We start from the raw sequence: 18,102 nt of genomic DNA, 5'->3' as shown, positions 1-18,102 counted from the left end.
ATAACAACCCTCGATTTTTAGGATCAGTTTAAGGTGAGGAGGCAGAGACACATGAGCCATCCCTCCAGCTTCACTTTGAACTACTTTGAATTTCTTTTCATTTCTTGAATAATACCTTCTGAGTAAATACCACTTCTGAGTAAATGTTATTTCATTAATTTTTAATGGAACTATTTAGTGAAAAGAGGCAGAATTTAAACCTAAATTTAACTGGCTCCAAATTGCTACCCAGAGAGTTGGTAAGATGGAAACAATGACAGGAAAGAGTATGAAGCGGGGCAAGGATATGAGTGTGTTGTTGAAATGATAGATGAACTGATGTCCAAGCTGAGCAATTAGGGTGGAAGAGAAAGGCACAGGATGACAAAATGATGCTTCTCCTCATACCCTATAAAGAAAAAAAGATGCTGAATAAGGACAATTGAGAGGCATTGGAGGACTAGATTGGAAAGGAATGAAAGTCTGTTCGTTGACAGTATGGAAGTGAGAAAGGTTGGAGGGTAGATGGTTTTGGTTGAAAAAGCTGTAAGAGAGCTTGAGATCTGACTTGAAGCTCTCAGCTCCGTGGTGTATACCCACAGTAGTGCCAATCACACATTTGGAGTAGAGATACCATGAAACCAGTGTCTGTGTAAACAAAAGTGCTGTGAAGGATAGCATTGTAATTTTTGAAAGGAAAGCTATTAGGTGGGCATTCATATCATGGAAAACATTATGGAAAAGCAGACATGGCCCATCCCATATAAGAGTTAGCTATATGTCACGGGCTTTTAAGAGAGAAGGTGTAACTGTGATTGTCCATGGTTGGAAAGTGTATTGACTGTTTCTTCTTAGTTAATAAGTAGCATAGTTTGGAAAAAGAAGTGGCCTGTATTAGGATACCTGTAAATGATGTCAAATCATCTGAAAGAGTTGAGATTAAAAAGTTGGAAGAGGTAGCGATTAACCTCCTGTGCTTTCTTCCTCTTCTTCCTGTGCTTTTCTTCTTCCTCTTCTTTTTTTGTTTTTGTTTTTGTTTTTTTGTTTTTTGTTTTTGGCTCCTGAGTTTTTAAGGGAGACACATTTATATTAAAGTCCTAGACCTGACACATACTAGCTTTGTGATTTGAGCTCTTCATGTTCCCATATCTTTGAAATTTGGTGAATCTATCACATGAGGCTGTTGAGGGGTAATAAATGAGACATGACATATAAAACACTTAAAGAGTAGATTCTCGATTAGTATTTTCTGTAGGTGAGTGTCAGCATTGCATTTTACTGGCTAAATACACAGTATACAGGCGAAGGGCTCCAACATCCCTGATTTGGTCTCATCTCAGCAATGTACAATCTGTGTGACTTTAGGAATATGCAACCCCTCTAACCCCCAGTAAACTCATCTGCTATTGGGAGTGATATTAGTATGGACTTTAGATTCGTGTGAAAAGAAAATGCATGTAAAGTACTTAGCATGCTGTGTGGCACAGAAGAGGTACTCAGTATTAAAATGGTAGCTCTTATCCTTAATCATAATTAAAAATTAGTAATGTAAGGCAAAATCAAAGGTAATAATCTTTATTTGGACTAGTTTGTATTTTGTCAGTCTGTAGCTGGCTTTAACTGAAGTAAGTATTAATAATTCATTTTAAATAGCAAATATCAATTGTCCTTTTGATTTCAGTTCATTGGAAATCCTGGGATTCAGAAATGTGGATTGAAAGTAATTTCTTCTATAGCACATTTTCCTGATGCATTACAAGTATTATCCCTGGAAGGTGCTATTGATTCAGTACTTCACACACTTCAGATGTATCCAGATGACCAAGGTTGGTACCATTTTGAAGTCAGGATTTAGGATAGATTTTTTTTTTTTTTCAACATTTATTTATTTTTGCGACAGAGAGAGACAGAGCATGAACGGGGGAGGGGCAGAGAGAGAGGGAGACACAGAATCGGAAACAGGCTCCAGGCTCTGAGCCATCAGCCCAGAGCCCGATGCGGGGCTCGAACTCACGGACCGCGAGATCGCGACCTGGCTGAAGTCGGACGCTTAACCGACTGCGCCACCCAGGCGCCCCTAGGATAGATTTTTTAAATAGTTTTATTTATTTATTTTTGAGAGAGAGAGACAGAGAGACAGACAGAGAGAGAGGGAGACACAGAATACAAAGCAGGCTCCAGGCTTCAAGCTGTCAGCACAGAGCCCAACGCAGGGCTCGAACCCATGGACCACAAGGTCATGACCTGAGCCGAAGTTGGATGCTTAACCGATTGAGCCACCCAGGCACTCTTATGATAGATTTTTTTAAATGTTTATTTATTTATTTTGGAACAGCAGGGAGGGGCGAGCGGGTGAGGGGCAGAGAGCATCCCAAGCAGGCTCCCTGCTGTCAGTGCAGAGTCAGTGCAGAGCCTTATGCAGGGTTTGATCTTGTGGGTGAGATCATGACCTGAGCCAAAATCAAGAGTTGGATGCTTAACTGACTGAGCCAGGCACCCCAGGATTTAGGATAGATTTTGTATAAGCCTTTAGCTATTGGCTGGGTGTCTTCAATTTTTTTCTTTAGTTTTGAGATATAAAACCACTAATTTTATTATTTTTTTCTTTTATTTTTCTAGAAATTCAATGTCTGGGTTTAGGTCTTATAGGATGCTTGATTACAAAGAAGAATTTATGCATAGGAACTGGGCATCTGCTGGCAAAAATTCTGGTTTCCAGTTTACAACGATTTAAGGATATGGCTGAAGTACAGATTAAAGTATGTGCATTATCTTGAAAGGAATTTGGGATCTTGTGAAGATTTCTCTTTCAGAGCAGCTGATACAATTCCCACTTTGCATTAATGGATATAGTCTAGTTAATTGAAACCTATTTATCATTTTGTAGTATTTTAATTATAGGTGAAGAGAATTGAATTGGCAGAGATCCTGTGATCCATTATTAAATCTCTAAAATCAGCATATTTATTTGCCATTTGTCTTTTTCATGAAAGGGCAGAGAATGTGCTAGAGAAAGTCCAGCCAGCTGAGCTTTACTTGTTTAGATTTTAGGTAAATAGAAGTTATAATTTTTCAAGGTTTGTCATTCTCAATGTTTTATTATGGGATGCTTACCTCTAGTAGTTTTTCTCCTTGATATTTTTTTCTTGCAGTAAAATATTTTAAGTATGTTTCATCAAACAACATTTCACATGTGATATATAATAAGTGTTCCTTATTAAGAATAAAAGATGTTGACTTAGGGGAGATTAAGAAAGAAGTTGGCTCAGATTTTTTTCCTATCACATATTTATTTATTTATTTTTATTGAAATATAATTGACATACAATATCCTATTTTTTTGCTAATGTTTATTTATTTTTGAGAGGGAGAGATCATGACTTGAGCCAAAGTCAGGTGCTCAACTGACTGAGCCACCCAGGCGCCCTGACATACATTATCCTATTAATTTTGCATAGTGATTTGATATTTTATATATTACAAAATGATCTCCAATTTAAATCTAGTTACCATCTATCATCATATGAAGTTACTACAAAATTATTGACTATATTCACCATGCTATATGTTATATCCCTATGACTTATTTATTTTATTACTGGAAGTGTGTACCTCTTAATCCCCTTGACCTATTTCACCTGCCCCGAACCCCTCCTCACTATGATACCAACAGTTTTTCCCTTTTATCTATGAGTCTGTTTCTGTTTTGCATTTTTTGTTCATTTGTTTTGGTTTTTAGATTCCACGTATAAGTGAAATCATATGGTATTTGTCTTTCTCTGTTTGACTTGTTCCACTTAGCATAATACCCTCTAGGTCCATCTATGTTGTTGTAAATGGCAAGATTTCATTCCTTTTATGTTTGAGTAGTGTTCAATTTTGTGTATACGTGTGTACCCCATCTTCTTTATCGATACATTTGTCCATCAATGGACACTTAGGTTCCCATACTGGCTATTATAAATAATGCAGAAATGAACATAGGGATGCATATATCTCTTTGAATTGATGTTTTTATTTTCTTCAGGTAAATACCCAAGAGTGGAATTGCTGGGTCATATGATATAGGAATCTTTAATATTTTGAGGAACCTCCCTACTGTTCTCCATAGTGGCCACCCTAATTTACATTCTCGTTAACAGTGTACAAGGGTTCACATTTCTCTGCATATTTAACAACATTTTATTTTTTATCTTTTGAAAATAGCCAATCTGATAGGTGTGAGGTGATATCTCATTATAGTTTTGATTTGTGTTTCCCTGATAATTAGTGGTGTTGAGCAGATCAGCATCAACAGACATTGACCACATGTCTGTCTTCTTTGGAAAGATGTCTATTCAAGTCCTCTGCTCATTTTTTAATTGGGTTGTTTGTCTTTTTGGTTTTAAGTTGTGTAAGTTCTTTATGTATTTTGGACATTAACCCCATATTGGATATATGATTTACGCATATCTTCTCCCATTCATTAGATTATATTTTCATTTTGTTGATGGCTTTCCTAGCTGTGCAGAAGCTGTTTGGTTTGATGCAGTCTCATTTGTTTATTATAGCTTTTGTTGCCCTTCCCTGAAGAGTATGGTCCAAAAAAATATTGCTAAAGCTGATGTCAAAGAGTTTACTGCTTGTGATTTATGGTTTTAGGTCTTGCATTCAAGTCTTTAATCTATTTTGAATTCATTTTGTATGTGGTGTAAGATAGTGATCCAGTTTCATTCTTTTGCATGTAAGCTGGTCCAGTTTTCCCAACACCATTTATTGAAGAGACTGTCTTTTCCCCATTGTGTGTTATTGGTTAATTAATTGATCATATATACATGGGTTTATTTCTGGGCTCTCTGTTGTATATTATTGACCTATGTGTCTGCTTTCATGCCAGTACCATATTTGTTTTGATTACTATAGCTTTGTAGTATAGTTTGAAGTCAGGGAGTGTGATACCTTCAACTTAATTTTTCTATCTCAAGACTGCTTTGGCTATTCAAGGTCTTCTGTGGTTCTATACAAATTTTAGAGTTCTTTGTTCTAGTTCTGTGAAAAATGCCATTGGCATTTTCATGGGGAATGCATTAAAGCTGTAGATTGCTTAGGCCAGTATGGATATTTTGACAATATCGATTATTCCATTCTATGAGTATGGGGTATCTTTCCATTTATTTGTGTTTACTTCAATTTCTTTCATCAGCGTTTTATAGTTTTCAGTGCAAAGGTCTTTCATCTTTTTGGTTAAATTTATTTTTAAGTGTCTTATTCTTTTTGATATAAATATAAATAGGATTCATTTCTTAATTACTCTTTCTGATAACTCATAATTAGTGTCTAGACATATAATCAATTTGTGTATTTTAATTTGTGTCCTACAACTTTACTGAATTCATTTATTAGTTCTAATGGTTTTCTGGTGGTGTCTTTAGGGTTTTCTATGTATAATATCAAATGATCTGCAAGTAATGACAGCTTAAATTCTTCCTTTCTAACTTGGATGCCTTTTATTTCTTTTTCTTGTCTAATTGTGGTGAGTAGGATTTTTAATACTATGTTGAATAAAAGTGGTGAAAGTGGGCATCCTTGTCCTGATCTTAGAGGAAAAGCTTTCAGCTTTTCACCATTGAGTATGATGTTAGCTGTGGGTTTGTCATAGATAGCTTTTATTATGTTGAGGTAGGTTCCTTCCATATCCAATTTGCTTTGAGTTAAAAAAAAATTTTTTTAATGTTAGCAAAACAAGTAGTCTCTTTAAGAGTTTCTGCTTTGGTTGTGTTTTTTTGTTTGTTCGTTTGTTTTTTGTTTTGGTAATGGAATTTGCAGCTTTCATAAACCACACTCAACAAATGTTTTCATAAATGGCAGAATTCACCAGGAATAAAAAAAAAATCCAGGCTATAACCTTGTCTCAGACATTACTAGTAAATGAGATACTGTATGTAAAGTTTTTAATTATAAAGTGCTGAACATGCAGCATTCTTAGATTAAAAACAACAATGTGCTATATAAATCTGATTTTTATAATGTGCTTCAGGCAAGGATGACTAAAGCCAAGCCAGAACTGATTAAAAGTAATCCAAGAAAAAAGAGATAAATCTGTACAGCTATAGAGCTCTCAGTTTACTCAGTATTAATACATAAAGGTGTAAATGTTAGGATCTCTGTAGTAGAGGTTTTCAACTATTGACCAGTCGGCTAAATTTGGCCTGTCAACATATTTTATTTGGTCAGTTCAGTGTTTATAAGTTTTTATTTTGAATTATGTGCCTTCTGCACATTTGTATTACTTGCTTTTCTGGTGCATTCATTTGAATTTGCAGGGACCTCTAGTCTAGTGGTGGGTGGACCACATGTCCCTCAGACCTGCAAAAATTAAGACTATTCTTTTATCAAATGTTAGTATTTGTCGAAATCCAGCATCTTAAAACCACAAAATAGTAACTATTAGACAATTTCATTAACATATTATATTGAAAGATAATAAAAATTTTTTAGGTTAAATTGATGTTTGATGAGTTTACCCAAGCTAAATAATAGTAAATTCCAAAGCTCATTCTTTCCTGAAACTCTCTCATGTGTGGAGAGCCCAGACAACTCTTAGGAATATGCTTGAGGTGGTTCTGAAAAGTAATGATGTGACTGACTAGTTCTTTATAAATAATTTGCTACAGAGGTGTAAACCTCAGACTGCCTTTAGAGCTTTTCTCAACTATATTCAACATGAATGAAATCTAGGAGCTCATATTCATCTTTTGCAGCTGAAATTTCACAAGAAGGCACCAAAATGTTAGCGAAATGCTAGGCTATCTAGAGAACCTAATCTCTAGTCTTGTAATAAGAAATACACTTTGCTGGCTGATTTGGGTATGTTGCTCTGCTGATTCAGCTCTTCTAATATTAATTAATATCTTGCTTTCATCCCGTGAGTATGGCTTATTTTTAATTCATTAGGGATTTTTTCTGCCTTGCTAGACAATGGCTTGTTAGCTTGCATTTTATTCTCTGTGTGCCTGCTCTATTTCTTAGTAATGAGAGAGCAAGGTTTGCTTATGGGAATGTTCCAAGATTTATAGCTTTTAAGTACAAACCCAATAAATATTATCTAGTTAGTTATCACATACAAATTATCTGTTTTATACTATTTATTTTTTATTCTTTTGGCCCAGAATTGCTTATGTTATTATTTTGGTCCCACTTTCAGGGATTTCAGACAATCTTAACAATACTGGAATTGTCAGTGTCTTTTTCCAACCTGCTGGTGCATCATTCCTTTGATTCGGTGATATTCCATCAGATGTCTTCCAGTATCATGGAACAAAAGGATCAACAGGTACAGTGTTTCTCACCTGTATGCTAACTGTTAATGGATTTAGCTCACTCTAATCCTCGTTTCCATTCTTTTTAGTTTCTAAACCTTTGTTGCAAGTGCTTTGCAAAATTAGCTATGGACGATGAGTTAAAAAGCGTGATGTTAGAGAAAGCATGTGATCAGAATAACAGTATCATGGTTGAATGCTTGCTTCTGTTGGGAGCAGACGCCAATCGAACAAAGGAGGCAACTTCTTTAATTTGTCAGGTAAATATTGAAGGCCTAACTTTGGTCTTTCTCTGTTATTTAACTCTACTATTGTACAGCTCTTGCTTACATCCTGTTATTCTTTACTGCAGAATTCACCAGTTTATTTCACAATTGCTTGTGATTTGTAGTAGGAATTTAGATTCACAGAATTTCAGAGGTAATAGGGTCCTTTAGGCATATCCGGTATAATCCTTCATTTTTTTTTTTAATTTTTAATTTTATTTTTTTAACGTTTATTTATTTTTGAGACAGAGAGAGAGCATGAACGGGGGAGGGTCAGAGAGAGAGAGAGGGAGACACAGAATCTGAAACAGGCTCCAGGCTTTGAGCCATCAGCCCAGAGCCTGATGCGGGGCTCGAACTCACGGACCGCGAGATCATGACCTGAGCCGAAGTCGGCCGCTTAACCGACTGAGCCACCCAGGCGCCCCAATAGAATCCCTCATTTTACTTGTTTACCTACCTTGTTATATTGTTAATAACTTTCCAAATGTGTCTCCTACAATGCATCTCTGTCCAAATTCTTTTCCAGGCACACTCCACACAACATACGGTTCGGTTTGGTAATCTTTCAACCGTTTTCTCTCTGTTTCCAGTTTCTCTGATAGCAAATTCTCTCCTCAGTTGTACTGTATGTGGCCATGCAGGCGGTTACTACACCCCCTTGGGGACACTGTTCACGTTGGCATCCCCTGCCATTGACCACCCCCTTGGTTGTATAGCACTGTGGTCCTGACTCCCTTCCCTCCCTTGACTCATGCACTGGGCAAGCACCTCTATCTAAATGTTCTACTTTACCTTCAAAATCCAACCCAAATGCCCTTTCCTCAATAAAGCCCTCCCTGCACCCCTGACCTCCATACAAAATAAAAGATTTACTTCTGTTGAGTCCATGACAATATATGTGATATACACAATATATCTTTTATATTTTGTTAGTTGTATGAAAGTGGAAATGTACAGTGTTCATCTTTATGTCATTTAGAATAACTAACTCATTGCTTTACATACAGTGTGAATTTAGTAAGTATTTATTAAAGTGCATTACATGTTACTTCAGGGTTATCATTGCATAAATTTCAGTTTATAATAGCATTTGGGTAGCACCATGTATATTTTCTAGAAATTAATAATATTTCTAACAAAGCAATTATGCAGTGATTTAATGTACATTATTAAATAACCAACAGAGTACTGTATTTTCCAGTAATTTACTTTAAAAGCCTTACTTTATTTAATTTCCCACTTGCCTATGGATTCAATTCAATTTCTCAACTGTAAATTAAGTTAGTACTAATTAGTACTCTACATAAAAAGAAACTGAACCTGTAACTTATTTTCATGCACAATTAATGTGTACATTAAGACCAAATAAATAATCAAATTACTTACATTTAGTCAAATTTCATTTAAGAAATCCACCTTAAAAATAATTGCTTCTCTATTATTAAAAGTAATTAAATTATTTCCCTCAATAATATAATACATTTTTATTGTGTATCTTTGTGTGATCTGCCCTTCTTTGCACTAATATTACTGGAATATGCCAAGGAACTGAAAAGAAATTTCCCCTTCAAATTATTTTTAGGGAAATAGTGTACCCAAAGCACCTGAGTGTAATAATTTTAAATCTCTGACAGGAAATGCTTCCTGCTCTTCTCTCAATTTACCTAAATCTTTGTATAGGAGCTCTTTATTTTATTCTTCTTCTTGCATTCTTTTGGATTTAAGCACTTATTTATATATTTTTAAGCAAAATCAGATCTTTGCATCCATGGGTATGTTAAATTTAAAGAATTTATCATACTTGTCAGAGATTATTTGCCTCTAAAAAATATTGATTAAATTTTGTGGATAGATTGAACATACATTATTTTAGATACTAGTGTAAAATGAGGTAATCACTATTTATGTACCAATGCTGTTTAATTAAGGACTATTCGGAGCAAAGATGGAGTTAATCTTGTTAGGCTTTCTGAGGAGAATTTAATGATGTAATATACATGATTCATATAGAAGAATATGGAAGACTGATACTGGGCATCAAAATACATGGATAGAGATCCAAAGATGAAAACCATCAGATCATGGTAGGAAGAACAACTGTGATGAAGTCTGAATAAAAGTAATAACAAACTGTTGTGGTATTCATTACCACCTGGGCACTGCTCTGAGTCCTTTACACAATTTAACCCTTGCAACAACCTTAGAAGTGGGTTCTAGTATTATTCCCATTTTACAGGGAAGGAATTGAGGCACAGAGAGGTTAGGTAACTTGCCTAAGGACACTCTCCTGGTAAGTAGTGGAAAGTCGGCTTCCCAAATGCATGCTTTAATCTCATCTATACCATAGATTCTTGGTAGTGGTGGTGATAGGGAGGGGAGTAGGGAGAGTTGCTCACTGATTCTCAAAGGCTAGTCTAAAATATTTGGTTTTGATCATGGGCTGCATTATTGATAAATTTGAAGATGAGAGAGAAGATTGCAAAAGATAGTAAATTATACAGTTTTTAAAAGTTTATTTATCTTGGGAGAGAGACAGAGCATGAGCAGGGAGACAGAGGATCCCACGCAAGCTCCAAGCTGTCAGCACAGAGCCTGACATGGGGCTTAAACTCATGAACCACGAGATCATGACCTGAGCTGAAACCAAGAGTTGGACACTCAACCAACTTGTCTTTTGTCTGATACACTTTCTTATACATCTCTGGCTTCATCCCCATGTACCTAAAGTCAGCTGGGATCTTTTGGGCCCTCAAGGAAAATACTCTTTAAAAGTGTATTGAGCAATTTCTAGGTGGAGGGCACAGTGCTAGATAAGTAGTAAAGAATATACAAGAGTTTTTCTGTTTCTGGATGGATTCTTTCCAAGTGTGTATTGGGAAAGGAGAGAGGATAAAATGTAAATCATTTTAATATGAGGTAGGCAGTAAGTGCCAATTTAGACATAAAAAATTTGCTAGGCCACAGAGAGGGCATTTGTGATTGAGTTTTTTGGCCCCTCTGTCCCTCGGTCTTCCTTCCTCCCACTCCTTTTAAATTTCCTGGGGCGCCTGGGTGGCTCAGTCAGTTAAGCATCCGACTTCAGCTCAGGTCACGATCTCGTGGTCTGTGAGTTCGAGCCCTGCGTTGGGCTCTGGGCTGATGGCTCAGAGCCGGGAGCCTGCTTCCGATTCTGTGTCTCCCTCTCTCTCTGCCCCTCCCCCGTTCATGCTCTGTCTCTCTCTGTCTCAAAAATAAACATTAAAAAAAATAAATAAAAAAAAAAATAAATTTCCTGTGGGCTTTTAAATAGGATATTAGTGATTTGTTAGTTAAATGAAAGATATTTCCTAGGCATTGTACTAGGCTATGGAGGTACAAATTGAATTGCAATAGCATCCAAGCCTTTCGTTCTAGTTTTAAAACTGATAGGCGTTTTTGGTTTAGTGTGCTATGTGCTATGTTTAAGCAAATGGGACAGGAGTCTGGAGGAGGAAGAGTGTGTGTGGCTTGGGAGCTTAGTAGCAAGGACTTACCGTACAAGAGATTATGAAGCTGTACCTTCAAGAATGAACATCTTTTGGGGTGCCTGAATGGCTCAGTGAGTTGAGCGTCCACATCTTGGTTTTGGCTCAGGTAATGATCCCTGGGTCATGGGATTGAGCCCTGCATTGGGCTCTGCACTGAGCCTGGAGCCTGCTTGAGATTCTTTCTCTTCCCACTCACGCTGTCTCTCTCTCTTTCTCTCTCTCTCTCTCTCTCTCAAAAAAAAAAAAAAGGAATGAACATCTTTTTGCTGGATGCAGAGTAGAATTAGATATTTAGGGCAGTAGAAATAGTATAAATGAAGGTAATGAAGTTTTAGAAAAACCTCATGTTGTGTTTGGGGGAATGTCTTAGAGCAGAGGGGTTTAGAAGATTTCTGGGCAGTGACCTGCTCATATCTAAAGTAGAAAGGTATGATAGTGGCTCTGGGGAGAATGGGTTGAAGGTAGGTAACCTGGAGACTAGTGGGCATTGAGTTGGTGCCGTGAAACCACAGAATGATCCCCTCAAATCTCTTGAACATACATTAATTCTAGAGAATTCAGGAATTTCCCCCAGTCTCCTTCCCCTCACCTGGTACCTTAGATCTTAGGGTCTTGTCTTGAAAAGAAAGAAAAGAAAGGAGAAAAGAAAAAAAGAGAAAAGAAAAAAGAAAAGAAAAAAAATTAAGCCTTAATTGTGGGCAGTGAAAGGAGCACAGGCTTGACTTGAAATCCAAGTCTCTTGTTGATTACCTCTAATAGGTTTGGAAAAATCACATACTTTTTCTAAATATTCATCTGTAAAATGTGGATAATAATTTTTATGACATAGACTTTTTTTTTAATGTTTATTTTGAGAGAGAGAGCAGAGAGAGAGGGAGACACAGAATCTGAAGCAGGATCCAGGCTGATCTGTGAGCACAGAGTCCAAAATGGGGCTCAAACCCATGAACCGTGAGATCATGACCTGAGCCAAAGTCAGATGCTAAACTGACTGAGCCACCCGGCGCCCCTGACAAAGTGTTTTTAATAAGGATTAGAAATCAAGTGTATACAGAATTTAGCACAGTTCCTGACATACAATATTTCTATTATCTGTTACTTTGATCTTCTTGTTAGCAGACCATCATTCCTTCACCTTTTAGAAGCTGCTTCTGTGTAGGCCAGTATGCTGTAGGTTGCTAAGCCTTCCCTCTGCTTACTGGGGTCACTGTAGTTTTTGTAGCACCCAGCATGCGAACCTACCTTGAGCACATGCTCTGAAAACAGTATTCAGGGGAAGGTAGAAAACAGATAGGAAATTTCTTTGTGGAAATTCAGGGTCTTGTGCTGGAAAGCCAGAAGCCTTTGTATGTGGCATTTACAAGTTTTATGATGTTCATATTCTCATTTAGATATTCTATATCATGAATGAAGGCAGGGAAGTAGCCTTTACTGTGTATGGTACTAGTTTCCCAGATGTCTTACAAGGAGCAGACGGAATCCCAGAAGGTGTAAGCAATGTGTATCATTGGTGAAGCCTCAGCTTTCTTAAGTCAGGTGTTAAGAGCTTTTTCTCCGTATGATGGTGCCTTTTTCATAGTACCTGACTCATGTGGCAGATTATTTGGCTTCTGCTACTCTGATATTTGTGGTGCTAACCTTACTGTATTTTCCTAATCTATTTCAAGGATGAGTTTTGCCTTATTTTATTTTATTTCTATCTAAATGAGGGTGTAGAGAAAAATCACACCAAATTCAATTTACATGTCTACCAAAAGGAAGAAATACAGGCTTTTAATATGGTCACCTTCTTTTTTCCTTTAATAGGTATGTGAGAAAGCAAGCAGTCCCAAATTGGTGGAACTGTTACTGAATGGTGGTTCCCGTGAACAGGATGTCCGGAAAGCTCTGACAATAAGCATTGGAAAAGGTGACAGCCAGATCATTAGCTTACTCTTACGGAGACTCGCCCTGGATCTGGCCAATAATAGCATTTGCCTTGGAGGATTTTGTATAGGAAAAATCGAACCTTCATGGCTTGGTCCTTTGTTTCCAGATAGGACATCTAATTTAAGAAAAGAAACAAGTGAGTATTAGCAGGACGATTTTGTCCAAGTCTGGTTTTTATTAGTATTTAAAAAAAATTTTTTTTTTAACGTTTATTTATTTTTAGACAGAAAGAGACAGCATGAACGGGGGAGGGTCAGAGAGAGAGGGAGACACAGAATCTGAAACAGGCTCCAGTCTCTGAGCTGTCAGCACAGAGCCTGATGCGGGGCTCGAACTCACAGACCGCGAGATCGTGACCTGGCTGAAGTCGGACGCTTAACCGACTGAGCCACCCAGGCGCCCCTATTAGTATTTTTTTTTAAGTCACTAATATTTTCATTAGGTTTATTTCAATTTGGTATAACTTAAGCCAAAAATATTGTGAAGGTTTGGGTATCTTTTTGTTGTTGTTGTTGATATCTTTTTTTTTTTTTTTTTTGGTTATGAAATGCTTGAAAGTGATATTGTATTTAATTCTTTGTTTCCTAGCAAATGTTTTATAAAGATAGAGTGGGACAGTGGGATGTTTCTGAGCAGTTGCTTTTTAAAGAAACATATATTTTTTTATTATAAAACTAATCCATGCTCATTTTAAGAATAGGAAAACACATAAAAACTATAAGAAAGAAAATGAGTATTTTGTCCCTTATCAATGTAGATTTTCTTACCAGATTTTTTATATGCTTACATATACATATGCATTAAAATGTATATGCAGAAACTTATACACATATATACTTTGAAAAAAAAATTTTTACATTTATTTATTTTTGAGAGACAGAAAGAGACAGAGTATAAGTGGGGGAGGGGAAGAGAGAGGAGGAGACACAGAATCCGAAGCAGGCTGCAGGCTCTGAGCTGTCAGCACAGAGCTTGATGCGGGGCTCGAACTCATCAACCATGAGATCATGACCTGGGCTGAAGTCGGACGTTTAACTGACTGAGCCACCCAGGTGCCCCACTCATATATACTTTGCATCTTCATATTAACATATTTAGTTTTCAGTTTTTCAATATTTCAGCTAAAAAGGTATTTTCTTGAAATTTTTGAGTTAATATATGTTTTGTACATATTAAATATATTAATGACAAGTTAGCATCATCCTCTGTTAAGATTTCTGTCATTTCAGATGTCAGTCACTCACACTAAATGTGTTCTTAAAGTTTGAGCTCCCTATTTCCCTCTGTTAACTTCCATGCCTGCTTCCTTCCCTACAGTGATCTTCACCTTAAGTACTCTCTTGTTAACAACATGTTAGCTTTCCTGTCATTTTTCTGGTGCATTTACCTGGCAATATCCTATTCCTGTTCAGTCCAGTGGTCTGCTTTTTCCCTTCCCTTCACCAAGGTTGCTCAAAATGCTGCTGGGAGAAAGTATCCATCCATGCTTATTAGTGCCTCTACAAATTCCAGGTTTCCAACATTCTGGTGGGCCCTAGAAGATCCAGTCAGGCTAATTTCCCTAAGTTTCTCTCCTTTTTTTTTTTTTTTTTTAAAGTAGGCTTCATGTCCAGTGTAGAGCCCAACACGAGGCTTGAACTCATGACCTTGAGATCAAGACCTGAGCTGATATCAAGGGTCAGATGCTTAACTGACTGAGCCACCCAGGCTCTCCTTCCCTCGGTTTCTAAAATGTGTCATAAAATGTGTCTAAATGTGTCATGTGTCTTCCAGTGTTAATCTAGCTACCTGCCTGCCTTACCTTCTGTCCACTTGTCTGTCTCTTCATTTCTTTTTTTTTTTTTTTTTTTTTTGCTTCAGCCCCAAATCACTTTTTAGAAGAAAACATTCCTGCCCATATGAAATCTGTGTGGAAGATCATCCCCCATATTCCTGTCGCACCTTGTTTCTTACCTGTAGTAGCATTTATTACATTATATAATTGTATTTTTTCTTTTTATGATCTACCTTTTGGTAGATTATATGCATCATGAAGTCAATGTCATTTTTTTCCAGTGTTGTAACTTTAGCATCTAACTAGTACTTTGCACATAGTAGGGCTAATTAAATATTCATAATATTGGCAAAAATAAAAAATTGGTAATTGGGTAAACGTAAGTGGAAATAGGCATTTCACACATTATTGATATGAATTCAAATTATCCTCTTTTGAGGACAATCTGGCAACATCCATTAATATTTTAAATGCACATCCATGCTTTTTTGACCAGCTACATACTGATAGGAATCCGTGATGCAGGGGTGCAAGGGTGCACAATAAAATATTGTTTATAATAGCCAGAGATTAGGGGAAAAATTCTAAGTATCCTTCAAAAGGAAGTATTTGAATCAATCATGGGACATTCATGCAGTGGAATGCTTTGCAATCATTGGAGAAAAAACCATCTAACAAATCCAAATGGTCAGATAGAGAGTGCATTATTAAGTAAAAAAAAAATAAAAATAAAAAAGCACAGAGCAATGTTTTTAGTATACTGATGTTGGTGAGATATGGTAGTCATAAATGTTTGAATATGAAAAGACTCTGTCACAAGAAAACCCCAGAAATGTATTACTTGGTTTCCCTCTGGGGACTTTGGAAACTAATGAAATATGATTAGATCCCATGTTCTATCACTTCAGTCTCCTGCCAGCAACCTGTTTACTTAAATCTCTGATTTCTGATGGACACTGGAGAGGGAAGAAGGGAGATTTCCTATCCACTGTATTCTCTTTGTTCTACATGAAGTTTTTTACCTTTGATAAGTCTCACCTAATTAAAAAAATACAGTCATGTAATTGATTGATTGGAGGATATGACCATAATTATATTAGCGGTTCGTCTGAGTAAAGAACATTTTGAATTCATAGCTTCAAAACATTTTTCAGGTAGTACTTGACTGAGTCTCATACACGTCAGTCATGTGAGCTATGGAAGTAATATTTGAAGAGATTTTCCAGGCTGTACATAACACAATGAGAGTTCTGCCAACTAATTTCTTCATAACAAAGCATAATATAAGATGTAATAAAATAGGATGTTAACTTTTGAATTTCACCAAATTTCCCAGTAGAATGAATCACTTAGCAAATAGTTTATAAAAAAGTAACTATATCATTTATTGAGCATCTTCTGTGTTCTAAGCATTGTGCTAAGTAAACATTTTATTTGCACCATTTCCTTTAATCTTTTCCATAATCGTACGTTGTCATCTCCATTTCCCAAGTGAGGAAACTAACATTCAGAGAGCTTATGTAACTTGCAAGTGCTGTTACTGTTATTTGAGCACAGGTCTGTGTGGCTTCAAAGCCCAGGCTCTTTCCCGGGTCAAGTTCGCGTCATAAATATTCAGTTTTGTCACTTCCACCAAAGCTTTGAGTAAATTTTTATGATTTCTAAAAAATTTAAATTCACTGCCTGCTTTTTATGCAATATCATGGTTACAAAGTGACTTTGGAAAGAATAAAAATTTCTCTGGAAAGAACTTTGGTATGATTTGTGTTTATGTTTGTTGATTTGTAACTTGCTGGTGTATCTTTTTATTGTAGATATAGGATCCACCCTAGCAAGAATGGTGCTCAGATATCAGATGAAAAGTGTTGTGGAAGAAGGAGCAGCCTCAGGCAGTGATGGGAATTTTCCTGAAGAAGTTCTTGATAAATTTGATGAATGGACCTTCATTCCAGACTCTTGTGTAGACAGTGTGTTTGGTCAAAGTGACGACCTGGATAGTGAAGGTATGTATTCCAAAGAAATATTCCCTTTATGTTTTAAAACACTTATGCACGGGGCGCCTGGGTGGCGCAGTCGGTTAAGCGTCCGACTTCAGCCAGGTCACGATCTCGCGGTCCGTGAGTTCGAGCCCCGCGTCAGGCTCTGGGCTGATGGCTCAGAGCCTGGAGCCTGCTTCCGATTCTGTGTCTCCCTCTCTCTTTGCCCCTCCCCCGTTCATGCTCTGTCTCTCTCTGTCCCAAAAATAAATAAACGTTGAAAAAAATAAAAAAAAAAAAAAACATTTATGCACTGGTGTTGAACGATAGAAACTGAGACAAAAATCTGATTTAATTCATTTGTAAAACTTGAGGAAACATGTGTTCATCATTGGAAATAGTTAATGCTCACTAATTCCAGTTAAGGCAATGACTCAAGAAAATGTATCTGCACTTCCAAAGTATTAGAATATTAACCATGATCAGTTAATTGTGACTAATGTAGTGAAAACACTGAATCAGGCTAGAATTGGATTCCATGTTCCATCATTGACAAGGTCCTTTTGTGGGTTTGTATGCTCCTCACCCTTATTGAAGATAGTGTTGCAAATCTTCTAGCATTAGAAAAAATGTATGTAAAATGTCTGGGAAGTGCTTGCCAAATAGGAAATGCTTCATTAAAAAATTTTTACCTTTAGAGGAAATAAAGTAATTTTAATATTTTAGTAATTCCCCTGAAATAACTTAAAATAATTGACATGGCAATATATTTAATGACAGTAACTAGGGTGGACATATTTAACATTATGCAATTTGGTATAAATCGGGTGTAGTGCTTTTTTATTAACAGTATGATCGAAAACTTTGGGTGACCCATAAAGGTATTTGAGAGGGCAAACAGTAAGAGTTCTCCCCAAATCTCAAAATCTCTGGCCCACGTATTTTCTTTTTTGGCCCAAGTATTTTTTAAAACCAATTTTATTTATATATAATTAATATGAAATAAAATGCACCCATTTTAAGTGTGTGTTTTCATGGGTTTTGAAAAATCTGTACATCCATGCAATCATCACCACTATTAAATTATGCAACATTTCTATCATCTATAAAAGTTCCTTTTATGCCTTTTCACAAATCCCCCAATCCTTGGTCCCTGCAACTACTGATCTTTTTGTCACTATAGATTAAATTAGTATTTTCTTAAGTTTTATATGAATAGGATGATACAGTATGTTCTCTTTTATGTCTGGTTGTTTTCCAAAGTAGTTACACCATGTACACTTCCTTCAGCAATATGAACTCTCTAGTTGCTGTACATCTTTGTCATACTATACTGCTTGATATCATCAGGCACTTTAATTTTAGCCGTTC

The 18,102-nt window shown here is 36.5% G+C and overlaps 1 protein-coding gene across 2 annotated transcripts in view; it reads left to right on the top strand.

The window, feature by feature from the left end:
- The window catches only part of LRRK2 (leucine rich repeat kinase 2), a 138,936-nt gene that overhangs the window by 39,966 nt on the left and 80,868 nt on the right, over positions 1–18,102 (top strand). For both annotated transcript variants that reach the window (XM_086713648.1, XM_086713649.1), the window contains 6 exons: positions 1,661–1,805; positions 2,599–2,738; positions 7,163–7,291; positions 7,367–7,537; positions 12,859–13,117; positions 16,570–16,758. In XM_086713648.1, the coding sequence (XP_086569774.1) occupies positions 1,661–1,805; positions 2,599–2,738; positions 7,163–7,291; positions 7,367–7,537; positions 12,859–13,117; positions 16,570–16,758 (1,033 nt within the window). The remainder of the gene's footprint in view (positions 1–1,660; positions 1,806–2,598; positions 2,739–7,162; positions 7,292–7,366; positions 7,538–12,858; positions 13,118–16,569; positions 16,759–18,102) is intronic.

The sequence above is a fragment of the Puma concolor genome, chromosome B4 (assembly GCF_028749965.1).
Source record: "Puma concolor isolate L17-30 chromosome B4, mPumCon1.1.hap2, whole genome shotgun sequence".
Classification (NCBI taxonomy): domain Eukaryota; kingdom Metazoa; phylum Chordata; class Mammalia; order Carnivora; family Felidae; genus Puma; species Puma concolor.
Note: the sequence above shows the minus strand (reverse complement) of the source record. Positions and strands in the feature narration are given on the sequence as shown.